The sequence below is a fragment of the Coptis chinensis genome, chromosome 8 (genome assembly GCF_015680905.1).
Source record: "Coptis chinensis isolate HL-2020 chromosome 8, ASM1568090v1, whole genome shotgun sequence".
NCBI classification, from domain to species: Eukaryota; Viridiplantae; Streptophyta; class Magnoliopsida; order Ranunculales; family Ranunculaceae; genus Coptis; species Coptis chinensis.
Window position 1 is genome coordinate 89,683,879 of NC_141463.1, and position 20,975 is coordinate 89,704,853.

General features: G+C 34.5%; 2 protein-coding genes and 3 long non-coding RNA genes across 5 annotated transcripts; all 5 read left to right on the plus strand.

Annotated features, from left to right (window-relative positions):
• Positions 1-3,638: 3,638 nt before the first annotated feature.
• On the plus strand, positions 3,639-8,260 carry LOC147484149 (serine carboxypeptidase-like 40). Its single transcript, XM_086578240.1, has 8 exons — positions 3,639-4,124; positions 4,260-4,367; positions 4,476-4,750; positions 5,006-5,272; positions 5,393-5,508; positions 5,616-5,708; positions 6,255-6,360; positions 7,898-8,260. The coding sequence occupies exons 1-8, from the start codon at positions 3,767-3,769 to the stop codon at positions 8,042-8,044; spliced, it is 1,470 nt and encodes a 489-aa protein (XP_086434366.1). The 5' UTR covers positions 3,639-3,766; the 3' UTR covers positions 8,045-8,260.
• Positions 8,261-9,670: 1,410 nt separating this feature from the next.
• LOC147484150 (uncharacterized) lies at positions 9,671-10,554 on the plus strand. The gene is made up of 3 exons (XM_086578241.1): positions 9,671-9,940; positions 10,025-10,163; positions 10,238-10,554. The coding sequence occupies exons 1-3, from the start codon at positions 9,805-9,807 to the stop codon at positions 10,437-10,439; spliced, it is 477 nt and encodes a 158-aa protein (XP_086434367.1). The 5' UTR covers positions 9,671-9,804; the 3' UTR covers positions 10,440-10,554.
• Positions 10,555-12,980: 2,426 nt separating this feature from the next.
• LOC147484151 (uncharacterized) lies at positions 12,981-14,145 on the plus strand. The gene is made up of 3 exons (XR_015204384.1): positions 12,981-13,103; positions 13,741-13,813; positions 13,899-14,145. It is a non-coding gene; the product is annotated as an uncharacterized LOC147484151 (long non-coding RNA).
• Positions 14,146-16,064: 1,919 nt separating this feature from the next.
• Positions 16,065-17,312, plus strand: LOC147484152 (uncharacterized). Its single transcript, XR_015206933.1, has 3 exons — positions 16,065-16,370; positions 16,719-16,762; positions 16,912-17,312. It is a non-coding gene; the product is annotated as an uncharacterized LOC147484152 (long non-coding RNA).
• Positions 17,313-19,270: 1,958 nt separating this feature from the next.
• On the plus strand, positions 19,271-20,009 carry LOC147484153 (uncharacterized). Its single transcript, XR_015204844.1, has 2 exons — positions 19,271-19,424; positions 19,575-20,009. It is a non-coding gene; the product is annotated as an uncharacterized LOC147484153 (long non-coding RNA).
• Positions 20,010-20,975: the final 966 nt, after the last annotated feature.

A 20,975-nucleotide genomic window follows, 5' to 3' on the forward strand; every position in this document is an offset into this window, starting at 1 on the left:
TCCATAAGACATGGGTGTCACGGACACGCCCCGAATCACGTGTTGAGAGGGGTCCGTGTGGCGTACATGCACAAGTCTGATAAGTATTTAGTGCTCGAGTAACTCACAGATAGTCAAAAGTTAGGATTACCCCGTTTGCCCACACAGTAGAATCCTCGAATCTGAGAGGAGACTAAGCACACATGTCCCATATCGTTGAGACTGGATAGCTAAATACACTATTGGGACGAGTATCTAAATGTTCCCACGACCAAACAACACAGCGAAGCGCGATGCGCTAGGACGTGGTATTGGCAACCTCTTTTCTCAACGGTACCACGTATGCATGCTCCAAAGTGATACGTTTCTAGAGTCGTCATAGAGTCGTCGAGAATCCATGACGTACCCTTGAGTACGTGTCACCATGAACTGGCCCTAGTATTGCACCAAGAAAGTTCCTAGCTGATAGTCCAGAGACTATGAATAGTGATGGGAACTCATCCCTCTCTAATATAGTGAATAAGGATTTTCCACTATAAACAAAAAGGAACACAGATCCAGGTGTGAACTTCTCCTAGGCATAACTCCTAGCTTGTTGCTCTGAATTAGATGTTTGGCCATTCTATTTGGTGTGTCTCGAAACGTACTAAAAGATGGAATGATAATTGAGAGCACCTGACTTATGGTTTGACTAGGAGTTGACTTTTGTTTACTTTTCTCGGTCCGTGGTGTTTGGATAGGTTTGGACCTTTTATTTGGCATATATAAGTTCACTTCTATAGCCCCCCATTGGGGCTTCACTATCATGGGCTTATAAAAATCTAATTCCATCATTCCAACCAAGCTACTCATGAACAAATCCTTTTCACCAAGGCCCAAAATATCGCCGATGAAAAATCTAATTCCATCATTCCATGCCAAAATTATGCAATGCAAAGCACCTATTGCAAAAGAATTGTTAAAACAAATGTGTTCACTACTAACTATTTTTCGTTGTTTTTGTTTGTTTCTGAACCTAAGAAATGATTGCAAAATTTAGTGGGTGTTTGGATCTCATTTTTTCTAAAAAAGTATTTTTCTAAAAAAAATATTTATTCTAAAAACAATTTTTGAATAAACATATTTGGTTGTAATTTTTCTTAAAAGCTATTTTTAACAAACCAACATATTTCGCATGTTATTTCTCAAAATATTTCAGCATATTGCGGCATTTAATACTAATACAACTGGCAATCCATCTGCATTGAGCACCCAAAGTGAAAAATCCTAAAAAAATTGTTTTTTATTTTAAAAACCAAGTTTTAGCTAGTTTTTATAAAACAAGTTTTTCGAACTAACCAATAATTTTTTTTTGGGTGAAAAATTATTTTTTAGAAAAATGGAGACCAAACGTTTTTTTTTTTTTTTTTCAAAAAACGTTTTTTAACTAATAAATATTTATTGGCAATAAATAAATATGATCCAAACACCGCCTTAGCATTGAATGGTTAGTTACGTTTATGAAGTAAACAACAGTTGAATGAGGGAGTTGGATGAGGCTAAGTCCAATGGTTTGGGGCGCCATCGCACCAAACCACAATAGAATAGTGTATAAGGTTAATGGGATAGCGTTTGAAGACCCAATGGTTTTCTCCAATTGGGTACAAAAAAAACAAAAAAAACCTCCCTAGCCGCCTTTGACATTAATGACGTGCAAAAAACAAAACCCTCCCTAGCTCTTTTCTCTTTAGTGTACAAATACAAAATAATAAAGATATAAAGGTAATTCACCAAAACTAAAGATTTTGAAAATAAATTTGGTCAAACAACTTTTCTAACTGTCGTTTCTACAAGCGTGCAAACCATACGCTATATTGTTAAAACTGGCGGTATAGATAGATAAACTTATACCGATAGCGGTGGCTGGTTAGCATTTTGACGCACCATTGGATCACAATTTCTATCATATCTGATATTTTGCCACACCATTAGGCTTAGCCTGAGACATGCCTATATATGGTTGGCTAGAAAGTTGTGGATCTAATCAAACGAAACAATTCTTTTAGTGATGCTAACTTAATTTTAGTTCAAATGGCAGTACAAACAAAATCCTAACTATTTGGGTTGTCCGGAATCTTGTGCATCGAGCCAAATCGAAACTAGTATGCTTTGGGAAAGTCCTCAATAAATAGTAGCACTGATGCCCTCGCCATTTCTGAAATGTTCTAGTGATTCGCTGATGGAAAATGTTATTATAGTCACATAAGGCTAAGTCCAATGTCATCCCACCAAAATCGTGATCCAATAGTGCGCAAAAACACCAACCCATTAACACTATCGCTATTAATTTACCTATACATAGCGCTAAACGAGTTTAGCGAAATGGCGTATGGTCTACTGCCACTCTAAAAGGCGGGTAGAATATATTTTGTTGGCACACCACTACAAATGACGGGTAGAAATTAAAGTGTTTGCACACTACTGGTAATCGCGTTTGGTAATACCTGCTTGATTTTGGGCTACACACTATTGGGAGAGGCGGCTAGAAATTCAAATATTTTCTTCACCCCTTTAGCACTGGCGGATGGTTTAGAAACCATTGGGTTCGATTTACACCATTCCCCTAACACTATCCCCATACTATTGTGCTATAGTGGGATGGCACACAAAAACATTGGCCTTAGCCTAAGCACAAGTGCACAATATCTTAATGGATGTGAAAGGTATGTGACTACGCTCTGAGTAGATTATCACCCTAACCAGTATGGCACTATTGCAGTATGGGTACCAAACCAATATTATAAGACGTGACAAACGGAGGCCGCGCCATCTATAGAAAAGCCAAAAAAATCGAAGAATCATGTACGTCTTTGGATTCATGTTTCCACGCAAACGGACACCACAAAAGGCGCAAAGACAGTTCAACCTCTATAAAGAATTGCATCCGCTGATCCGAAACATTTCTCTCAAAACATAATCAAATGAGTTTAGTTTGTTGCCCATGTTGCAACTTTCTCTTGTCAACAACTATCTTTGAATAATACGGCTGGATTACAGATTACTAATAATTCAGTTCCAATCACAAGCATGGCCCCATTTTTAAACGATTGTAGATTCAATAATAAGATTACAACTCTTCTGGACTGAGTAACTGACTCAAAGTTCTCAGTGACTTGCAGATTCAGTTTGTGGAGTTAGGTGGATTGGTCCAGGAATGAAAATTTTGTTCTCGTGTTGATTAATTCCGATCAAAATACTATAAGGAATACGTAGATTTGATATCAAATTTATATGCTGTAATTGCCTAATTGGTACCTAAAAAATATGTACAATTGCTGGACTAGGCAAATGTAGAATGTTTTATATATTTACTAGTTAGAATGGTCATCACGATTTTTTTGGAGTAGATAAGTAATAGTTATAGTTTTACTTTACTTAATTATAAGATTATATTTGATTTTTTTCGATAAGAATAAGATTATATTTGATTGGCACCTTATCTTCCGATCTCATGACAACTAATCCTATCGAGTATATGTCTACGTACCAATCATGTACAATAGCCAAGATTCATTAGTCAAATCAATAACCCTGGACATGATTCCATCTAGGTTCGATATGTAATTACGTGTGAACCTTCAATTGATTGGAGTGTTGGCCAATATAGTTCTCTAATCATATTACAACTCTGTAGATGTTGAAAGTTTGAAACTTCTTTAAGTATTCCAAAGCAACAAAAATTTTACGAGAACAAAGTTTAAGTAGAGTAGTACTGTTCATTTCCTCTGTTGAAACTTGTATAGCGACCATGAGGGCCAAAGTTCTTATCTCGTTTCTTCTACTTACACTCTTTGTTACACAAACAATCCATGCTAGACAAGAAGATGCTCTTACTCGCCTTTACAAAATGAAGAGAGAGAGGAAGATTGACACAAACTTCTATGATGAACTTCGGGTTGTTGATGAAACTAGAGTTCTTTCACAAGAGGGGTTCAAGGAAAATGATAGGATTGAGAAGTTGCCTGGACAACCTCACAATGTGGACTTTGCTCAGTATGGAGGCTATGTTACAGTTGATGAAAAGGCCGGTCGCGCTTTCTACTACTACTTTACTGAGGCTGAGCACTCAAAAGAATCTAAGCCTCTTCTTCTTTGGCTCAATGGAGGTACATGACCCGGCCTGATTTATTCTCACTAATGCTGTAATATGTTGCTTCAATGTACTTAATAGTAATGTGATGTTGTTTACCAATAAGGATCTTAATGAGAATGACGACTTGTTTTTGTTTATGTGTATTCAGGCCCAGGTTGCTCTTCTCTTGCTTATGGAGCAATGCAGGAGCTTGGACCATTCCGAGTGGCCAGCGATGGCAAAACGCTTTACCAAAATCCTTATGCATGGAATAAAGGTAGAATTATCTTAAGTTTAGAATATTGATTTAGATTTTCAGTCAAAACAATTTTAGTGTTTCATTACGAACTTCTAACTCTAATTATTTGTTATATGGGGATTTTAGTTGCAAACGTTTTGTTCTTGGAGTCCCCTGCCGGAGTAGGTTTCTCATACACGAATACAACATCCGATTTGAAAAACAGTGGGGATAAAATGACCGCGGATGATAATTATGTTTTCTTGCTGAATTGGCTTAAAAGATTTCCTGAATATAAAGACAGGGATTTCTATATATCGGGAGAGAGTTACGCGGGGCATTATGTTCCTCAGCTTGCGCATAACATCGTGAGCCATAACAAACTGGAAAACAAGACTGCTATCAATCTCAAAGGGATCATCGTATGACACTCAATCTCAATTTATTTTTCATGTTTGTTAAATAAGTTAATTATTTAAATTCTCGAAACTTGCACGTTAGTAACAACAACTTCTTTACCTAAAAAAAAACAACAACTTTGTTGACTAATGTATATTTATTTATTCCTTGCGGTGTTACAACAATACTAGGACTCAACGAGTTACTAAACAACTTTTTCCAGAGTGTTTATAAGATATAATTAACAACTTCAGTTAACATGTAATTCCTTGTTGCAGATTGGTAATGCTGTAATCAATGATATTACTGATGAGAAAGGCATGTACGAATACTTCTGGACACATGCTCTTTTGTCTGATGAAAGCAATCTTGCTGTTCAAAAATACTGTGATTTCTCTCCAAATGCCACCACGGCTAATGAACCCAAGCAATGCACTGACGCGATGACTGAAGCTGATAATAACATCAATCCAATTGATATCTACAACATTTATGCACCGACCTGTCACTTGAAAAATCTCACTGATAAGCCAAAGAAAACATCGGTATAGGATCCATTGGATTACACTCTTTGCGCATGCATTGACTATCTTTTTTTCACTTAGTAAATTACCTTTATATTAATCTTTTTAAGTCTAAATGGATCACTTATGGTGTTTATGCAGGGAACCATCGATCCTTGCAGTGATAATTATGTGTATGCTTACCTTAACACACCAGAAGTACAGATAGCTCTTCATGCAAATGTCACAAAACTTAACTATGATTGGGAACCTTGCAGGTATACAATCTCAATACAAATTGCTACTTCTCCAATCAATATTAGGCATCATATACCTTTGTTTTATTGTCTTCCGTATGTGACATGACAAGTTTTTTAAATCGCAGTGACATTATAACTACGTGGCAAAATGCACCATCCACAGTAATTCCACTCTTACAGGAATTTATGGCCAATGGACTTCGTGTGTGGGTGTTCAGGTCAGTTTGCTTCCATCATTTGCATTACTCATCATCATTATCACCTAATTTAGTTCAGAACAAGAATAATTAAATAAATTTGCTCTCAGTATGTACGTCTCCTCACTCCTCACTAATGTAGTAATCTATGTCAATACCTAGGGAAATAAGCATCAAAGAGCATGGAGATGCACATAGATAAGCATAAGTATTGTAACGTGTGGGCACGTAGCTTGGAGGATTATAGGGAAAGTTTGATTCCAAATGCTTCGAAACATAGTGTCATTCTTGGTTTATTGCCTGTTTGTAATCATACATGATTATGTGCGTAGGGAGTAGGGACCAAACGTTTTAATTTGCAAACATTCCGCGCAGTCAGTTGTCAAACACATTCTATTGGACTGTATGTGAAAATGTCAAGTGTATGTACTAGGTAGTTGGATTCATGGATTGTGATTATTCCCTTCAACTTACCTGCATCCATTTGTGAGTCAACCAAAATCTTATCTTTGTAATGTAAATTCTAACCTGTCGATGTTAATTAATATCCTTTGGCCTTGAATGCAGTGGTGATACAGATGGCAGGGTACCAGTTACTTCAACCAGGTATTCATTGAATAAGCTAAAGCTTCCCCTGAAGACTAAATTTCATCCTTGGTTCGTTCAAGGAGAGGTAAGACATTTAAATCATCAAATTTCTTCGTTTAAAAATAAGACAATGCATATTATTTTATCTCTTTCTAAGTTTTTAGCTGACCCTCGAGGAGATAACATGACAGTGCATGTTGACAATGAAAGTAAACTTGACACTATGAAATATGAATAATTTTAGGTTCTCATGTAGTGTTGAAAAACTCAACTTGCCCTCGTAGCCCGTAGCTAGTCTTATCAAGCTAGCTAGAAATATACATTCAGAAATTTTGTCTTAAGTCTCTGGACGGGGGACCCATAGAACTATAGATTGAGTATGCGATTTTTTCTTAAATACCCTTTGTTTTTGTTTTGAGGCAGACATTTATAAATAAATCCAACTATTTTTAAGATTGGCAACTGAAGAGAATTCCCATAGACAAAAAGAGGATTCCTCTTAGTCTAGTCTAGACAATGAACGTAGCAGTGGTACATGATGTGATTTGTGAGGTCCAAACATATTAGAACTAGTATGGTGGTGAATGGGCTCTTAAGCCCATCTGCTTAGTTAGCTAGACCAGACCAGAGGACAAAAAAGAGAAACAAGCAGTTACATAAATTTAGGCCCAAATATATAAATTGACAAAAAAAATCGGTTTTAGGCCCTGATGAATAGTAATTTCGGTTTTAGGACAAAAAAAGGTTAACATCAGCCGCTATCATTAATAATTTCGGTTTTAGAATATTTTCGGTTTTAGAACATTTTTGGGCTGATGTCAACAATTTATTTTTATTTTAATACAAATTATGACTTTTTTCTCTATCTAGCAAAAAAGACTTCAACTAGAAACTTGTAAAATATTTTTGAGATCTAGTTGTTTTCATTTTTGAGCTAGTTGATTTGTATATTGTGAATTTGTGAGTAGTGAGTTAAGATATGAGAAAACATCTATCTTCTCTCAAACTAGAAACTTGTAAATTTTTTTGAGATCTAGTTATTTTCATTTTTTAGCTAATTGATTTGTGTACAACACACATGCAAAGACTACTATGTATATGTGTACAATACATATGCAAAGACCATGGTGCACACATGCATATACGAACATGCACACACCAATATGCATATGTACAACACACATGTAAACACACATGTAAACATCATTATGCATGTATACAACACATGCAAACAACACTATATATATGTGTGACACATGTATTTTTTAAAAAAAAATTAAAACACTTAGAGGGGCAAAACTATTTTTTACGTTTTTGTCCTTGAACCATAATTCTCGCACCTGTCACCCAATTATGTCCTATGGGCCCGATTTCTCTAAGCACTTATAGACTTATGGGCATCCTAAAATGACTTGAAATTGGGCCAGATCACGAGAGGCTTAGGTCCATAATGAAGGAAATATTATCTAGAGTCTAGACTCATATGACATATGTAGATCTACCCATACATCAGAGTGACCCAAAAAAAAAAAAAAAAACAATGCGTTAAGCGGAAATATATATACATCAACGTCTACTGTTATATATACTGATACTTCGTTTTTTCTTACATTACTACACAGGTTGGTGGATACACTGTAGTGTACAAGGGCGACTTAACATTTGCTACAGTACGAGGAGCTGGTCATCAAGTCCCAACCTATCAACCCACCAGAGCACTTACACTTATCAAGTACTTCCTTGATGGGAAATCTCTCCCTCGACAGTAGAGGCAAAGAAACTTTTTCTTCTTTTATTGGATTCATTTAAATCTTTTTGTTTCTAGGAGGCTAGGAAAACTATATTGCACATAGGATTTTGTTTTTCAGTCCAACTTTTAGGTCCCAAAAATAATGGGGGAGTGCCATTAGGTTTTCTTTCATCCATTTGTCAACTCTAATATGGAAACAAAAGGAAAATTCAATCGTTCCACATTATTGTGTCCATATCAAGTTTCATTAACAGAGTCTAAAAGAATTTTTTTTTTCTTTTTAATAATGTGTGTTAACCAGTTTAGGTATTTGGAATTTAATTCTTCATTACCTTATAATGCAGTGCCTCCGCAAGTTATCGAAGACTGAGTTCTGATAAAGTTCATTTGTTAAGAATTGACACAATTTATTTTCGAATTATACCTAGTTCAAATAATAAATAGGGCATGATTATATTGTAGATTATAGGTTAATAACACACAATTGACTGACTCCTCCTTGCTAATGATGAACACTACATGTTCTTGTTATTCTAAGTGCCATATCGTGGGCAGATTGTATCATTTTTTTTTCCGAAGGTACCTTCTGTGTGGGAGTTGCTAGACAATTCCACCCGTCGCTGGCAAATATATATTTGAAAAAGACAATATAAAAAAGTTTGTCATGAATATCTATATCTAATATTTTTTTCATTTAAATGAATAGTATGTTAAATATTTTGACATACGATTCATAACTTTTTCATAAGATATAGATATAGATATAGATATAGATATTAGATAGATATAGATATAGATATCTAATATCTAAACCTGCAAAAGATAACTCAAAACCTGCAAATAAGTAATTATAGCAAAACTGGTTTTCACATATTTAACTATCATGAGATCAAATAATTACTGCTACTGACTTGATCATGGGAGAACAAGAAGTTAATCTATTCACTAAAAAGGTATGGATATAGGAAGTCCTCTTGATTATACATTGTTCATTATTGTCTGAATAGATTTTCAAAAATTGAGGAAAATACAATTAAAAAGATAAAAAAAAAATGAAGTACTATAAAAGTTTAAATGGAGACGGTTTTTACTATCACTTAATAATAGGCAAAAAAAACTTACACTTCAAGCAAAATACACTACTAAAAACAAAGGCATTATATATTAGTTTTTAACCTTTTAACCGATATAAAAGACCTATTATATCGATTTTGCAACACACTTTGAACCGATATAAGTACCCCATATAAAAAGTGGCTGAAACCGATATAACAAATGTGTTTTACATATCGGTTACTAGAAAACTGATGTCTAGCTTGTAGACCTAAAATTATAGCATAAACTGTTGTAGAACCAATATAAGTAACAACAAAACCGATTTAACAAATATTTATAATATCGGTTATTAGCTTTGAGCTGATATAACAAATATTTGTTATATCGGTTATTCCACTTTGAGCTGATATAATATCTAATCAAACAATATAAGAAACCGATATAATAAAATATAAAACGATATAAGAAACCTTGGCCGAAGATATTATATCGATCAGTTATATTAAAAACTGATTGAGACCAATTTTTGTAACCGATATAAAATATACGTTTTTTTTAGTAGTGACATGTTGATTTTGATAAGATAAAAAAATATCTGATGAAGGTTACAAGTACACCATTTCAAAAGCACCAAGAAACTCGGACAACGAAGTAAGTAGTAAAAGAGAACTCTACGAGTCGATTGAGAGAATTAAACTTGCAATCAATACTAATTTTTTTTTAATGGGAATTCGTCTCCACCATAACAATAATAAGGTGGTTGGTAACATTGGGATAGAGTCAATCTCCTTTGATTATGGGAGTAATCTGACAGAAGCTTACTTGTCTCCACTAGATGATGCTCTTATACATGATCCTGGTAAGTTGAACAAACATTTTTATAAAGTTGTTGATTTCTTTGTTAATCACGAGGTTTTTAATGATGATAATAACAATGATGTAGATGGATTGGCATGGATGAATGATTACATAGCAGTAGATGCCCTCATTCGAAGGTTTCAAGCACATTTTGTTATCGGAGAAGATCTAATCCCTTCAGAGATATTAAGCTTTCGAGCTCTACTGAATCAACCTGATCAAGAGTAAGGAACAAACAAATTTAATGTTTTCTATTTCGTTACAATGTGAAGTTGGATTTTACTTATTTTCTATGTAGGTATGAAGAACACATTCTCAACCATTATTGGTTGTGGGATAACGAGAAAAGGCGTAAATTTATAATTCAGTTTGACGAATTGAATAGTCACCCAACTTCCAAGGAGCAAACTCGTGATGCGTTGGACAATCTTAATGATAATAACCCCCAATTCGACTTTAAGTACTATACTGAAAAACCATCACTATTGTTTAAACTTTAAACTATTTATGGGTTATAATGCCGACCTTGGGCATCCAGATTTTAGAACTTTGTATTACTTCATGCGATGCGGTTTCCACCATGGTCAAGTCTTTTATGGGGAAACAATTATAATGTGAAGTCTTTTACTTCACATTCATTAGCTTCTTTCTTTAAATTTTATCATATCATTATCTTTTATGGGGAAACAATTATTTTTTTGTTACACATGATCAATTCATAACATTCCAACATATAAAAAAGGAATTGCACTATACTTTTCCTTTCACTATTGACTTGTTATGTCGTGAACTTGCTGGCATCAATTTTCTCGAAAGGTTTTGGGAAACATGTAATGTACTTTACCTTTTTTTCCTTTTTTTGTTCAAGTTATTTATTAAAATATTCACAACTAATTTCTTTGGTGCAAATCCATTATAATATTGCATGATGATGGGATTGACCGGTGGAGTGGTGGAAGCAGCTGCAGTTGCAGTCTCGCATTTTTATGTTGTTGATTACAAATTTACAATACTAATTCCCGTGTGCTTGCTATGTATTGCCTTTTTGTTTTCCTTTAGTACCACTATGTTTTTTTTTGGCTGGAAACTAAGTCGTAATAATAATTAATGCTTCCTAATGTTGACTGTGAAATGCTTCTGGGATGATAGTGAAACTTTTATGTCCGAACTGTATTGTATTTGGTGGTTGTTTAAATAACTTAATAAGTATTCTCTTATTCATTCTTCTAACAAAAACCTCTAATCTTCCAGTTTTGCATAATTTTTTTTTGGGTAATCAAAGTTTATATATATATATACGAGCAGGTTTTGTTTACCACACTTTTTATACCATAGTTTATACCATGTCCTACAATTTTACCTACAATGTAAATTATAACTTTATTTTTTGTGGATGCGTTCAACTAACCATGAAGATCACATCTATAAAATTTCAACTCAATTGATAATGTTTAATTATGTCAAAAGATGATTACAAATTCGAAAATTTTGAGCAGTTATAAAAAATTCAAAGTTGATGACAACGATTTTTAACTAGGTTAGAAATTTCCAAATGAGATGATTTTTGTAGAGATGTTATCTATGGTTAGTAGATCACATCAACATACTATACAATTTTTTGCAATATATATATATATATATATATATATATATATATATATATATATATATATATATATATATATATATATATTATATATATATATATATTATATATATATATATATATATTATTTATTTATTTATTTATTTATTTTTTGTACATTGTACAATGATTTTTTTTTCAGGTGACGACCATAGGCCAAATTCCGGTCAAAAAATGCTGACATGTCATTTTTGTTTGCTAATGTGGCGTCATGTCACTGTTTGGTATGCAACAATAGCTAAAAACAACACATGAGGGACACGTGACCCAATTTTACTCTCCTTCCCCATTTTCCCTAAATTTCAAATGTCTCAAACATTTGGCATAACATTCAAAGCCGAAACAATTAAATTCTTTGTTGAAGAAGAAAAATCATCACTTGAAAACAACAAGTTCCAAACATTTTCACTTTCGGAAGAAGAAATTATCAATAACAACTAATGAGTTACAGTAATTAAACCCAATTCCACTCACCAAACCAAACAAATCCCAATTCCCCAAACCTAATTTCCTCTCTTTTTACTACAATTTCATCTTTTGAATCTTCTTATCTTCAATTACAAACTTCCCATTCTCCATTCATTCCTCAAAACATTAAATCTGCTAATCGCACCGCTGTTTCTCATCTTCAGAAGCCTTCAGAAATCAAGAAATTGTATAAAGAGCTTTTAAATAATAATTCCAACCCCATTTCAACACCCACCAATTTGTTGACCAGGTCTCATTCCAAAAAGTAGTTTTTTTTTTTTTTTTATCGCCTGAGAAATTGTTGAACTAGTTTTTAAATAATAATTCCAACCCCATTTCAACACCCACCAATTTGTTGACCATGTCTCATTCCAAAAAGTAGTTTTTCTTTTTTTTTTTTTATCGCCGGAGAAATTGTTGAATTGGTTTTTGGTTTTGTAGAGAAGAAGAAGTTGTGGTTTTTGGTTTTGGGTGTTGGATTTGAATTTTGGTATTTAATTTTTAGTTTTTAGAAAAAAATAAACAAAGAAAGAAAAACCAACATCATGTGCATTATTTGTGCCACCTAATAAAATGAACGGACACATTGTGTATTCTGGTGGCCACATCAGCATTGACCTACCAAAATTGAGTCATAGTCTCAAAGTGCAATAAACCTAATTGTACAGTATATATATATATATATATATATATATATATATATATATATATATATATATATATATATATATATATATATATATATATATAGCCCCGCTCACAGACGGACATCCGTAAAACTTTACAGACTTAACTAAAAAGTGAAATTTCACGAAATATACTCACGAAGGGTTTTAGAAAACCCAACTTGGCTCATATTCCCTCTCTCCTATTCTCTCTCCCATATCTTCATTAGTGACTCTTTCTCTCCTATTCTCTCTCAATATTACCACGACTCTCTCCCTCTTGGTACTCTCTTTCTTTATCAAAGGGTTTCTCTTTTCTCTCTTTCCCATCTTATAAGTCTAAACAAAAGGCGGCTTTACATAAGCTTTGCGAATCTCGATTACACGTAAGTTTAATGTTTTTTTCCTAACATCAATATCCATATTATCTTTAGCACTTTGTATGTATTTTATCATTTTATTGATTATTGCTTGTCCACTTTTTTTTTTGAATAAGTTATTATTGCTCAAGTTCGTGTTAGTATGAAAAGAGTATTGTAACTGAATTATGTAAAATTCTGTTGTAATGAAGCACAATTAGAAATCACCAAAGTATACTTCCCTGTGTTGTAACTTGTAACGGATTCAGACTTTCTGTGATTGTGTACAAATTAGACACATGTAGAAACAATATAAGGAGGATATCTATAACTTATGTCTGTATGTTGAGGACGAAAGACTTGGACATTGGACACACAATAAGAAAAGTTTTGAAGGAGAATGTTTAATTTTTTTCTTCTCTGATAGAAATTTTTCGTGACTGTTGAGTTGTATGTATAAGGAGTAAAACATTGGAGAGACAGGTGGATGGTGGATGTTCTCTTCAAGCCTTTTTATGTAATGTATAAGGAATAAAATCTTGGAGAAACAATAATGAATAGAATTTCCTCCTTGCACCTTTGAGTGTACTGGTCATTCTTTTGGGTCTTGCGTAGACGTTGATTCCTTTCTTACCAGGTTTTTCCTTTTGTATATATCTTCTAGGGTGGTGGACCATATTATCTGATTGGTCGAGCACTTGGTCCCCTAACAGATGATGATTGTTGTTCATCTCCGGGTAAAATATGCATTTTTAATTATTTATTTGTATGTATGTTTATTGTATTTTCAAAGCTTTGAATATTCATATGTTTTTGTTGTAGGAATATTGTCGCTTGATTAAAGAGAGTTCCACATAATTGGATTCTAAAGGTTGCATTTCAAAGGTTACTGCAATTTGAAGAAACAAACTATCTAGTGCTTAAGTTTTTATGAATTCCTACAATTAGTTAGCTCTAGTTAGATCAAATAGAGGTATTGTAAGCATATATAGTTGACGAGAGTTTTTTCTTGTGTCAGACTTGGTATATGGTGTTTACATTTTCTAGTGAACAATGACAATTTTTATAGAAGTGCATCTTGTTTATGAATTTCCAAACTTGTTCCAGATTCATTGGTTGTGCATGTGCACGCCACTTATCATATGGCGCCAAGTCTTTCAGGATTAATAGGTTATTATTGTATGTATTTTGAACTTCTAACATGTTCTTCCAAACCTCAGTAGGTTCTTGTTTTTGAACTTCAAACACAAGTTATGAACTTGTTTATGGGTTACTGTTTTATATGAACTTCAAACTTATACTTCTTCCAAACCTTAACAGAAACTTCTAGCCATCATTATTGAAAATGGTTGCTTGTAGTGTACACATGAAGGCTCTCTTAGAGTCTTAATACCTTCAACCTGCAGAAGCAAGTATGCACTAATATATGTACCTTGCAATAATGTACCAAGTTAATTTGTTAATACAGAGGTGCCAATATCCAGATTCCAGAATAACAGTTTGGTATATTCAACAAAACAAATAAAATTAATAATGATATGGTAGCAAAACAAATACGCTCTCCCACCTCCCAATCACAAATATGCTTTGCCCGTCTTGGACTTGGTTCCGTAAACACATTCACCATTCATGGCCGCAAGAGTCTATCACCAAGTTTGAAGCCTTTACAGAACTCTGATAAATCCTCACACATTCGCTACACCAACTATCGATCCCAACCGATGACTGAGAAGAGTGCAAACCACACGTCTTTCCTACAAGCCAATTGCTTCATACATCATTGGGGCAAACGGGCTACCAACTTTCTCCATAGAAACAACTCCTAGTGATGCCAGTTGAGAGTCCGGCCATACCAACTTTGCAGCATGTAATCACTTTGTTGGTTGCAAGTTGAGAGTCCCTGGGATGCATCCATTGCAAGAGAATGTGGCAACTCTTGGAACTACATTCCCGCCTTTGTTCTGAACCCAATGGGTGCAAGGTTCTCTTATGCAGGAACTTCAAGGAAAAAATGCAAAAACAAAACAAGAATGACAAAACAGCAAATGCAGCAAGTGGTATGGTGCCGAAGTTTAGGTGTTCCCTTTCTCAGATAATCTACTCCAATTGTTTTCTTTTATGTATGGCCCATTGTATACAGTGTCCCTGTCTGGGTATCATATAAATGGAAAAGTGAATTACTTCCTTCAAGAAAAGTATACACTTTGATCATGTTTCAATCAGCAAGAACCCCATCACCGACTGCAAAAACCATTGCTACGATGAACCTATTTCGAGCTATACAGATCCCACGAGCAGCACCATAAGCAGTACCCCAATTGATTGACTCTTCTTTCTTCATGCGAATTTGTAGCCTTGTTTCATAAATATTGGTAGTCATACAAGTGAAAGAAGAATCATATTCCAAATTCTATCTACAAAATATTGAGTGACATGAATTTTAATTAGAAAAAAAAGCTCAAAAGAGAAACCCCGTGACAGAGAAGAGAGGGGAGAGAGGAGTGATATGGAAGAGAGAGAGAGAAAGAGATTTTGGGTTTTGAGGGACCACGCACTAAAGTTTGTTGAGAGTATATATCGCGATATTTCAATATTTACATCAAAGTCCGTTTTACGGATGTCCGTATGTGAGCGATATATATATATATATATCTCTCTACTACTAGTATAGTCTATAATGATCGTGGCCTCTTAAATTCATCCGGGTCTTTTTCTGACGCATAATACCCTTGATGAATAATAAAATCAGATGTCTACATATTTATTAATGAGGACTACTTTGTCTTTTTATGTCTTTATAAATTTTCAGTACCGATATTGTCCTTAAATTAAAGTATTACTTAACACTTCAAATAAGAGGAATCGGTCATTTTACATGTGATGATGAATTAAAAAACAAAATCCACGCCTCATTTTGAGTTGTACGCCACTATAAATGCAACTAATTGCTTATTAAATGGCATTTAATTAGGCTGCTAAAGAAAAAAATGAAAAGACCAAAGAGAGAGAGTATGAAACCCAAACTCTCTTTCTTATCTCCTTCTCAATCAAGAACAAACCATGAACACCCCCAATATTCTAGATTAAGACCTACACCAAATTCGATCTAGATTATCCAATCCTCTCTCTCTATCTTCTCTTTATTTTTTTGTTCCATTCCTGATTCGCAGAGAAGACCTATATGAAGCTTTTCTTTATCTTAAAAAAATCAAAATATTTATTAGCACTCTGATCGGTTATTTTCCAAACTTCAACTAAAGATTGGTTCAATCTCATAATTGAAGTCCATCGAAGGTTCGTCGGTTTGTCCTGTCGATCATTCTTCATGTTTGCTGATTTATTCTTTCAATCTTCTGATTTTTTTTTTTAATTATTATTTATGAGAATCCCTCTTGAGGTTATGCGGATTTTTTTTGGAGTTGGTAGGTATTAACTTGACGGATCATTATTTGTTTTTGTTGTGGATACTGACAGACTGATTGAGCTATATTCTTTCAGCTAAAATACAACAAATTGTTGGATGCTTATCGAAGTCATATAACTTTAGGAACTTGAGAAAAAATGAAAGAGAAAATTATTTAAATAATTGTTTGTTTTAATAATAAGTACTGCCTTATCCTGAATGATTTTATGCATTGCTAGAGGTTGGATGGGGTTTGTAGTGGACTCGTAGTGTGTTGAATAAGGTATGCCAAACTTTCAAGTAGATTTGCACTTTTGCAGTCTTTTGGCAACTTCCTCATCTCTCTTTTATGAAGCTTCTATAGTCTAAGACCCTTTTTTAAATTTACATGTACAACTTTCTAAGATAATTACTTTTTTTGTATTTTACCAGGTGATTAGCACATGTTGTGTTGCTCGCAATTAGCTAAATTTTTGCCAATTTCACACAATTCATGGTCAGTAATCGAGATCACTCTCAATGCTATGTCATAGTGTATATAGATGCATAATGCTTTTGGATTGGATTTCACTAGCCTTCACTTTATTTTGTCTATTCTTTTATAATATTTTCACATGCTTCCATTGATAATTTCATTAGAAATCAGTTTTGTGGTTGTGGTTCTATGACTGTATTTCTCTCTACTGGAATTAGTTATTTGTTTAATTTGTGTTCTCATCAGTCTTTGTCAAGAGATTAATTATGCCTAATACTTGGTATGCATGTTCTTTCTTCTGGTCAACATAAACATCTTCATTCTATTGGAAGTAAGCATTGTATTGTTTAGTCTTTATTTCCACAGATTATCGATAACACCGATATATATACAATATCTTAGTGTATCTTAGTCCAGGATTTAATCTTAAAACCATACGCTTACCACCAACGACATCTTAGTGCTTGGAGTAATGGTATGACCAATTTCTTCTTTTGGTTTGTTTTCCATTGAGGGCTCACTCTTCTTTTATCGTTAACTATATGCAATTTGGAATTCATGATTCAAGGTTTTGCTCTGTGGGTTGATTGGTCTACCTCCTTCAAGCGGTGTCCTCCCTCAATCCCCATGTATACTAAGAGCCTTGATGTTCTTAAGAAGCGAGGTACATTGAAGTACTCACGAAGATTATTCTCTTGACCAATTTTTTCTGGTAGAACAAGTATTTGAATGCCTAATTAATGTCATTAATGGTCCCCAGTTGATTAAGTAAGAAGATGGTAATGGAGTGCTAAAGAATGCATAAAGCAGCGAAAGCTAGCAACACGTAAATGTATGTCAAGATGCAAGTCTGTATTCATAGAAATGGACAAATCCCTTCATTTGTAAGTTACATTCGACATAAAAACTTTTTGTCAATTTCTGCATCAGCTTTACATATTATTACCCTTTTTCTATACATATTTGGAAAGGATTCCCATATTTCACTGACGTGGGAAGGGTGAAGAAGTAGTGTCCTATAGATTGCATTTTCGCGGCATAGATTTTGTTCTATGACATTACAACATGTAATTTATTTGTTAGCAATGGCTTGTATTGTTGCTTTTAAGCTTCTCTTAACTCAGTATAATGATTGTGAAATTTTGTATTGTAGCCTATTTGGTAACTAAGGACCTAAAAAGACACGAAGGATGCGGTCATGAGAAGTGGAAGTGAAGGACTGGAATCAAAGAGTTATTTTGATCCGGATAAACACATTGATGCTGCGATTATCTACCTGTTTGGGTCAATGAGCAAAGAGTGAGCAACCTCTTACTGATCCGTCCTTTGTGGGTGTGTCCCCGTGTGCTATACTGTGAATCGGAAGATACCTACCTCGGTTATTTGGGGATATTTTGCTTATATGGCCATTGATAGCCTTCCGGGGAACCCGGTTAAGGAAGGGATGTTACTTCTTTTGTTACCCCAAGAGGGAAATACAAGTATGTAATCCTTCAATCATGTGGAAAGATGGCATCCCATATTAGGTTTTGTGGTTTGATTAGGTGTTGCGTTCGTGGTTTATGTTGTAGGTTTTAGCTTTCAAAAATTTCTTAAATTGATTCCAATGGCGTCAATAGTCTTTTAGTGTTTCATTTTTCATTTGTGTAATTCCTTTTTTGGCAGGGGTTCGGAAGGGTCCATGCTTCTTTTGTGGAGTCGGTGCCCTTTAAGTATATTGCTCTCTTCACAGTCTTCCAGTTGATATACCTTCTCATGTGTTTTGGCATAACATGGATACCTATTGCTGGAATATTGTTCCCTTTGCCATTTTTTCTTCTTATAAGCATAAGAGAGCACATTCTTCGAAGGTTGTTTCACCCGAAACACTGTGGGAATTGGATCTTTCTGAGTATGAGGAAATTGTTGGTGCACCACGTCACGGTCTCGACCTCTCATTCAAGGTGTCTTTGTATCAATTATTAAATTGGTCATATCTATGGGGTGATAATCTTTACAATTTAGTAGAAGTAGGACCCAATCATAAACAAGCCTGGTTTCTTTGGAGAGGGTAAGAATCTTGAGTAACTTCTTTTACTGATTTTGTGGAAATTACAAGTGTACAACTGTAACCAAATAGAATTTATGTTTTAGGTATGATATTGACACACTCAACAGTCATCTTTTGGATAATAGGAGGCCCCATGTATTTGTTGTAATTGTATTAAGAAGTGTGAATGCCAACTCTGTCTTAGCTTACTCATTAATTATGTCAAGACCATCAATATACTTATTACATAAATCTCTCTTTCCTATGCAAAATCACTTGACAGGAACGCGAAACATCTAAGCTGCGAAATTGGATGAGCTTACCACAAGTAGAGGAGTGTAAACAGAGGTGTGTGACGCGGAGATATTGGATGAGCTTACCACAAGTAGAGGAGAACTTAAGCTGCGAAATTCAAGCTTTAATGAAGAGAGGCGCTTTCAGGTAGGAGCCTTTTATAGACTTTTTATGAGTGTGATATACTCAGTTGGTCCCTCTGTCAGTTTAATTTGTCAATGAATGCAATATTTCTTTGTGATTAACCTAATGCGAAAAGGCATGTTTGATGTGTGTGGGCATGCTTCCCTACTGCAGGTTTACCCAGAGGAAGATACTGTCAGTGCGAGTGAGAGATGAGTTGATATACAGAGGAAATTGGCTTATATAACTCTGACAATGGTAATGCGAAGGTGCCGGAAAAAGGTTGAATCTTCCATTGAATCAATACATAAAGATGTACGAAAATGAATGAAAGGGGAAGGACTAGGGAGGGCGGGAAAGAGCAAAGGCTCATATACGCAGTGGATTATGTTTTTTGTTCTCCTAATTTTTTTTATTTTGATTTTTGACTAGGGAGTTATTAGAATGTTCATACAAGGAGTAATTGGTTGCAAATCATTCGTTAATATCATTAAAAAGCAGTGGGAGATAAGGAAGGTGGTAGGGGAAGTGAAACAGAGGAGAAATGAGGGATCTTGTATACTTATATGTACTCTGAATTTATACGAGAATGATGAATTAAGGGTCTCATATGTTTTAGGTTTTGTATAGTATAATATACTATATATAGGTATCTCCTGCTTTGAGAGCACACAATTACTTTACACATGTGACACAAAACGAACTTGCAATTAGCTAGCAGTTGGAAATGCAAGAGTTGCAATCTACCTTTTTACAAGACAGCTTCAGTGGATAGAATTATAAATCCAGAAGAAACCTTTTATAGCTTTCCTCCTCTCATGTATGATCTGAATGTAATAGTGGAGGAAAATGCTACAGGTAAGATGTACCAAAGAGTTTAAATTAATACAGGTTGGGGTCCGCCTAACCCCCATAATCGTTTAAAAAAAAAGATAGCCTTAGAAACAATGGTCTCAGTGATGTTCTCCTAAGAGCAATTTCAATGGGGGCTATATGGGCTGCTAAAGGCAAATATAGTATCCCAACCACCAAAATGTGTTTCTAATGGGGCTGCTAAAAGGTTCCTAAATTTATTTGAAAGGAGCCATAAACCCAACCAAAGTTAAGACCTTCGCTAGCAGATGTTATAATAAGTTTCGGGAGACGGACGACACAATTTCTGCCGTCCGTGTGTTAAATTTTAACAGACGGTTTTTCTGCCGTCCCTTTAGCACCTCATCTTCATCCATCCATTGGAACGGTTTTTCTGTTTAACTGCTTTCAAATTTGACTCTCCTGCTATTTAGCTGACGTGATGCCCTTTAGCAGCTCATTTTGGGAGCTCTCCATTGGACTCGCTCTAAGCTTTGATAACCAAATATTTTCTCTCATCATTGGTGCATCCATATTGATAACATATTACTTATTACAATATGAACAAGTGAACCTACGAAGGAGAAAACTAAGGCTTCTCTCAGAATCCAGAATAAAAAACGGAGAACTGAGAATGCTTAGCTTTTTTTTTGCATACAATTAAGGATATATTATACTACAAATAAAAGAATGTTAATTGAGAGTGTTGTTGTTACATGGTTG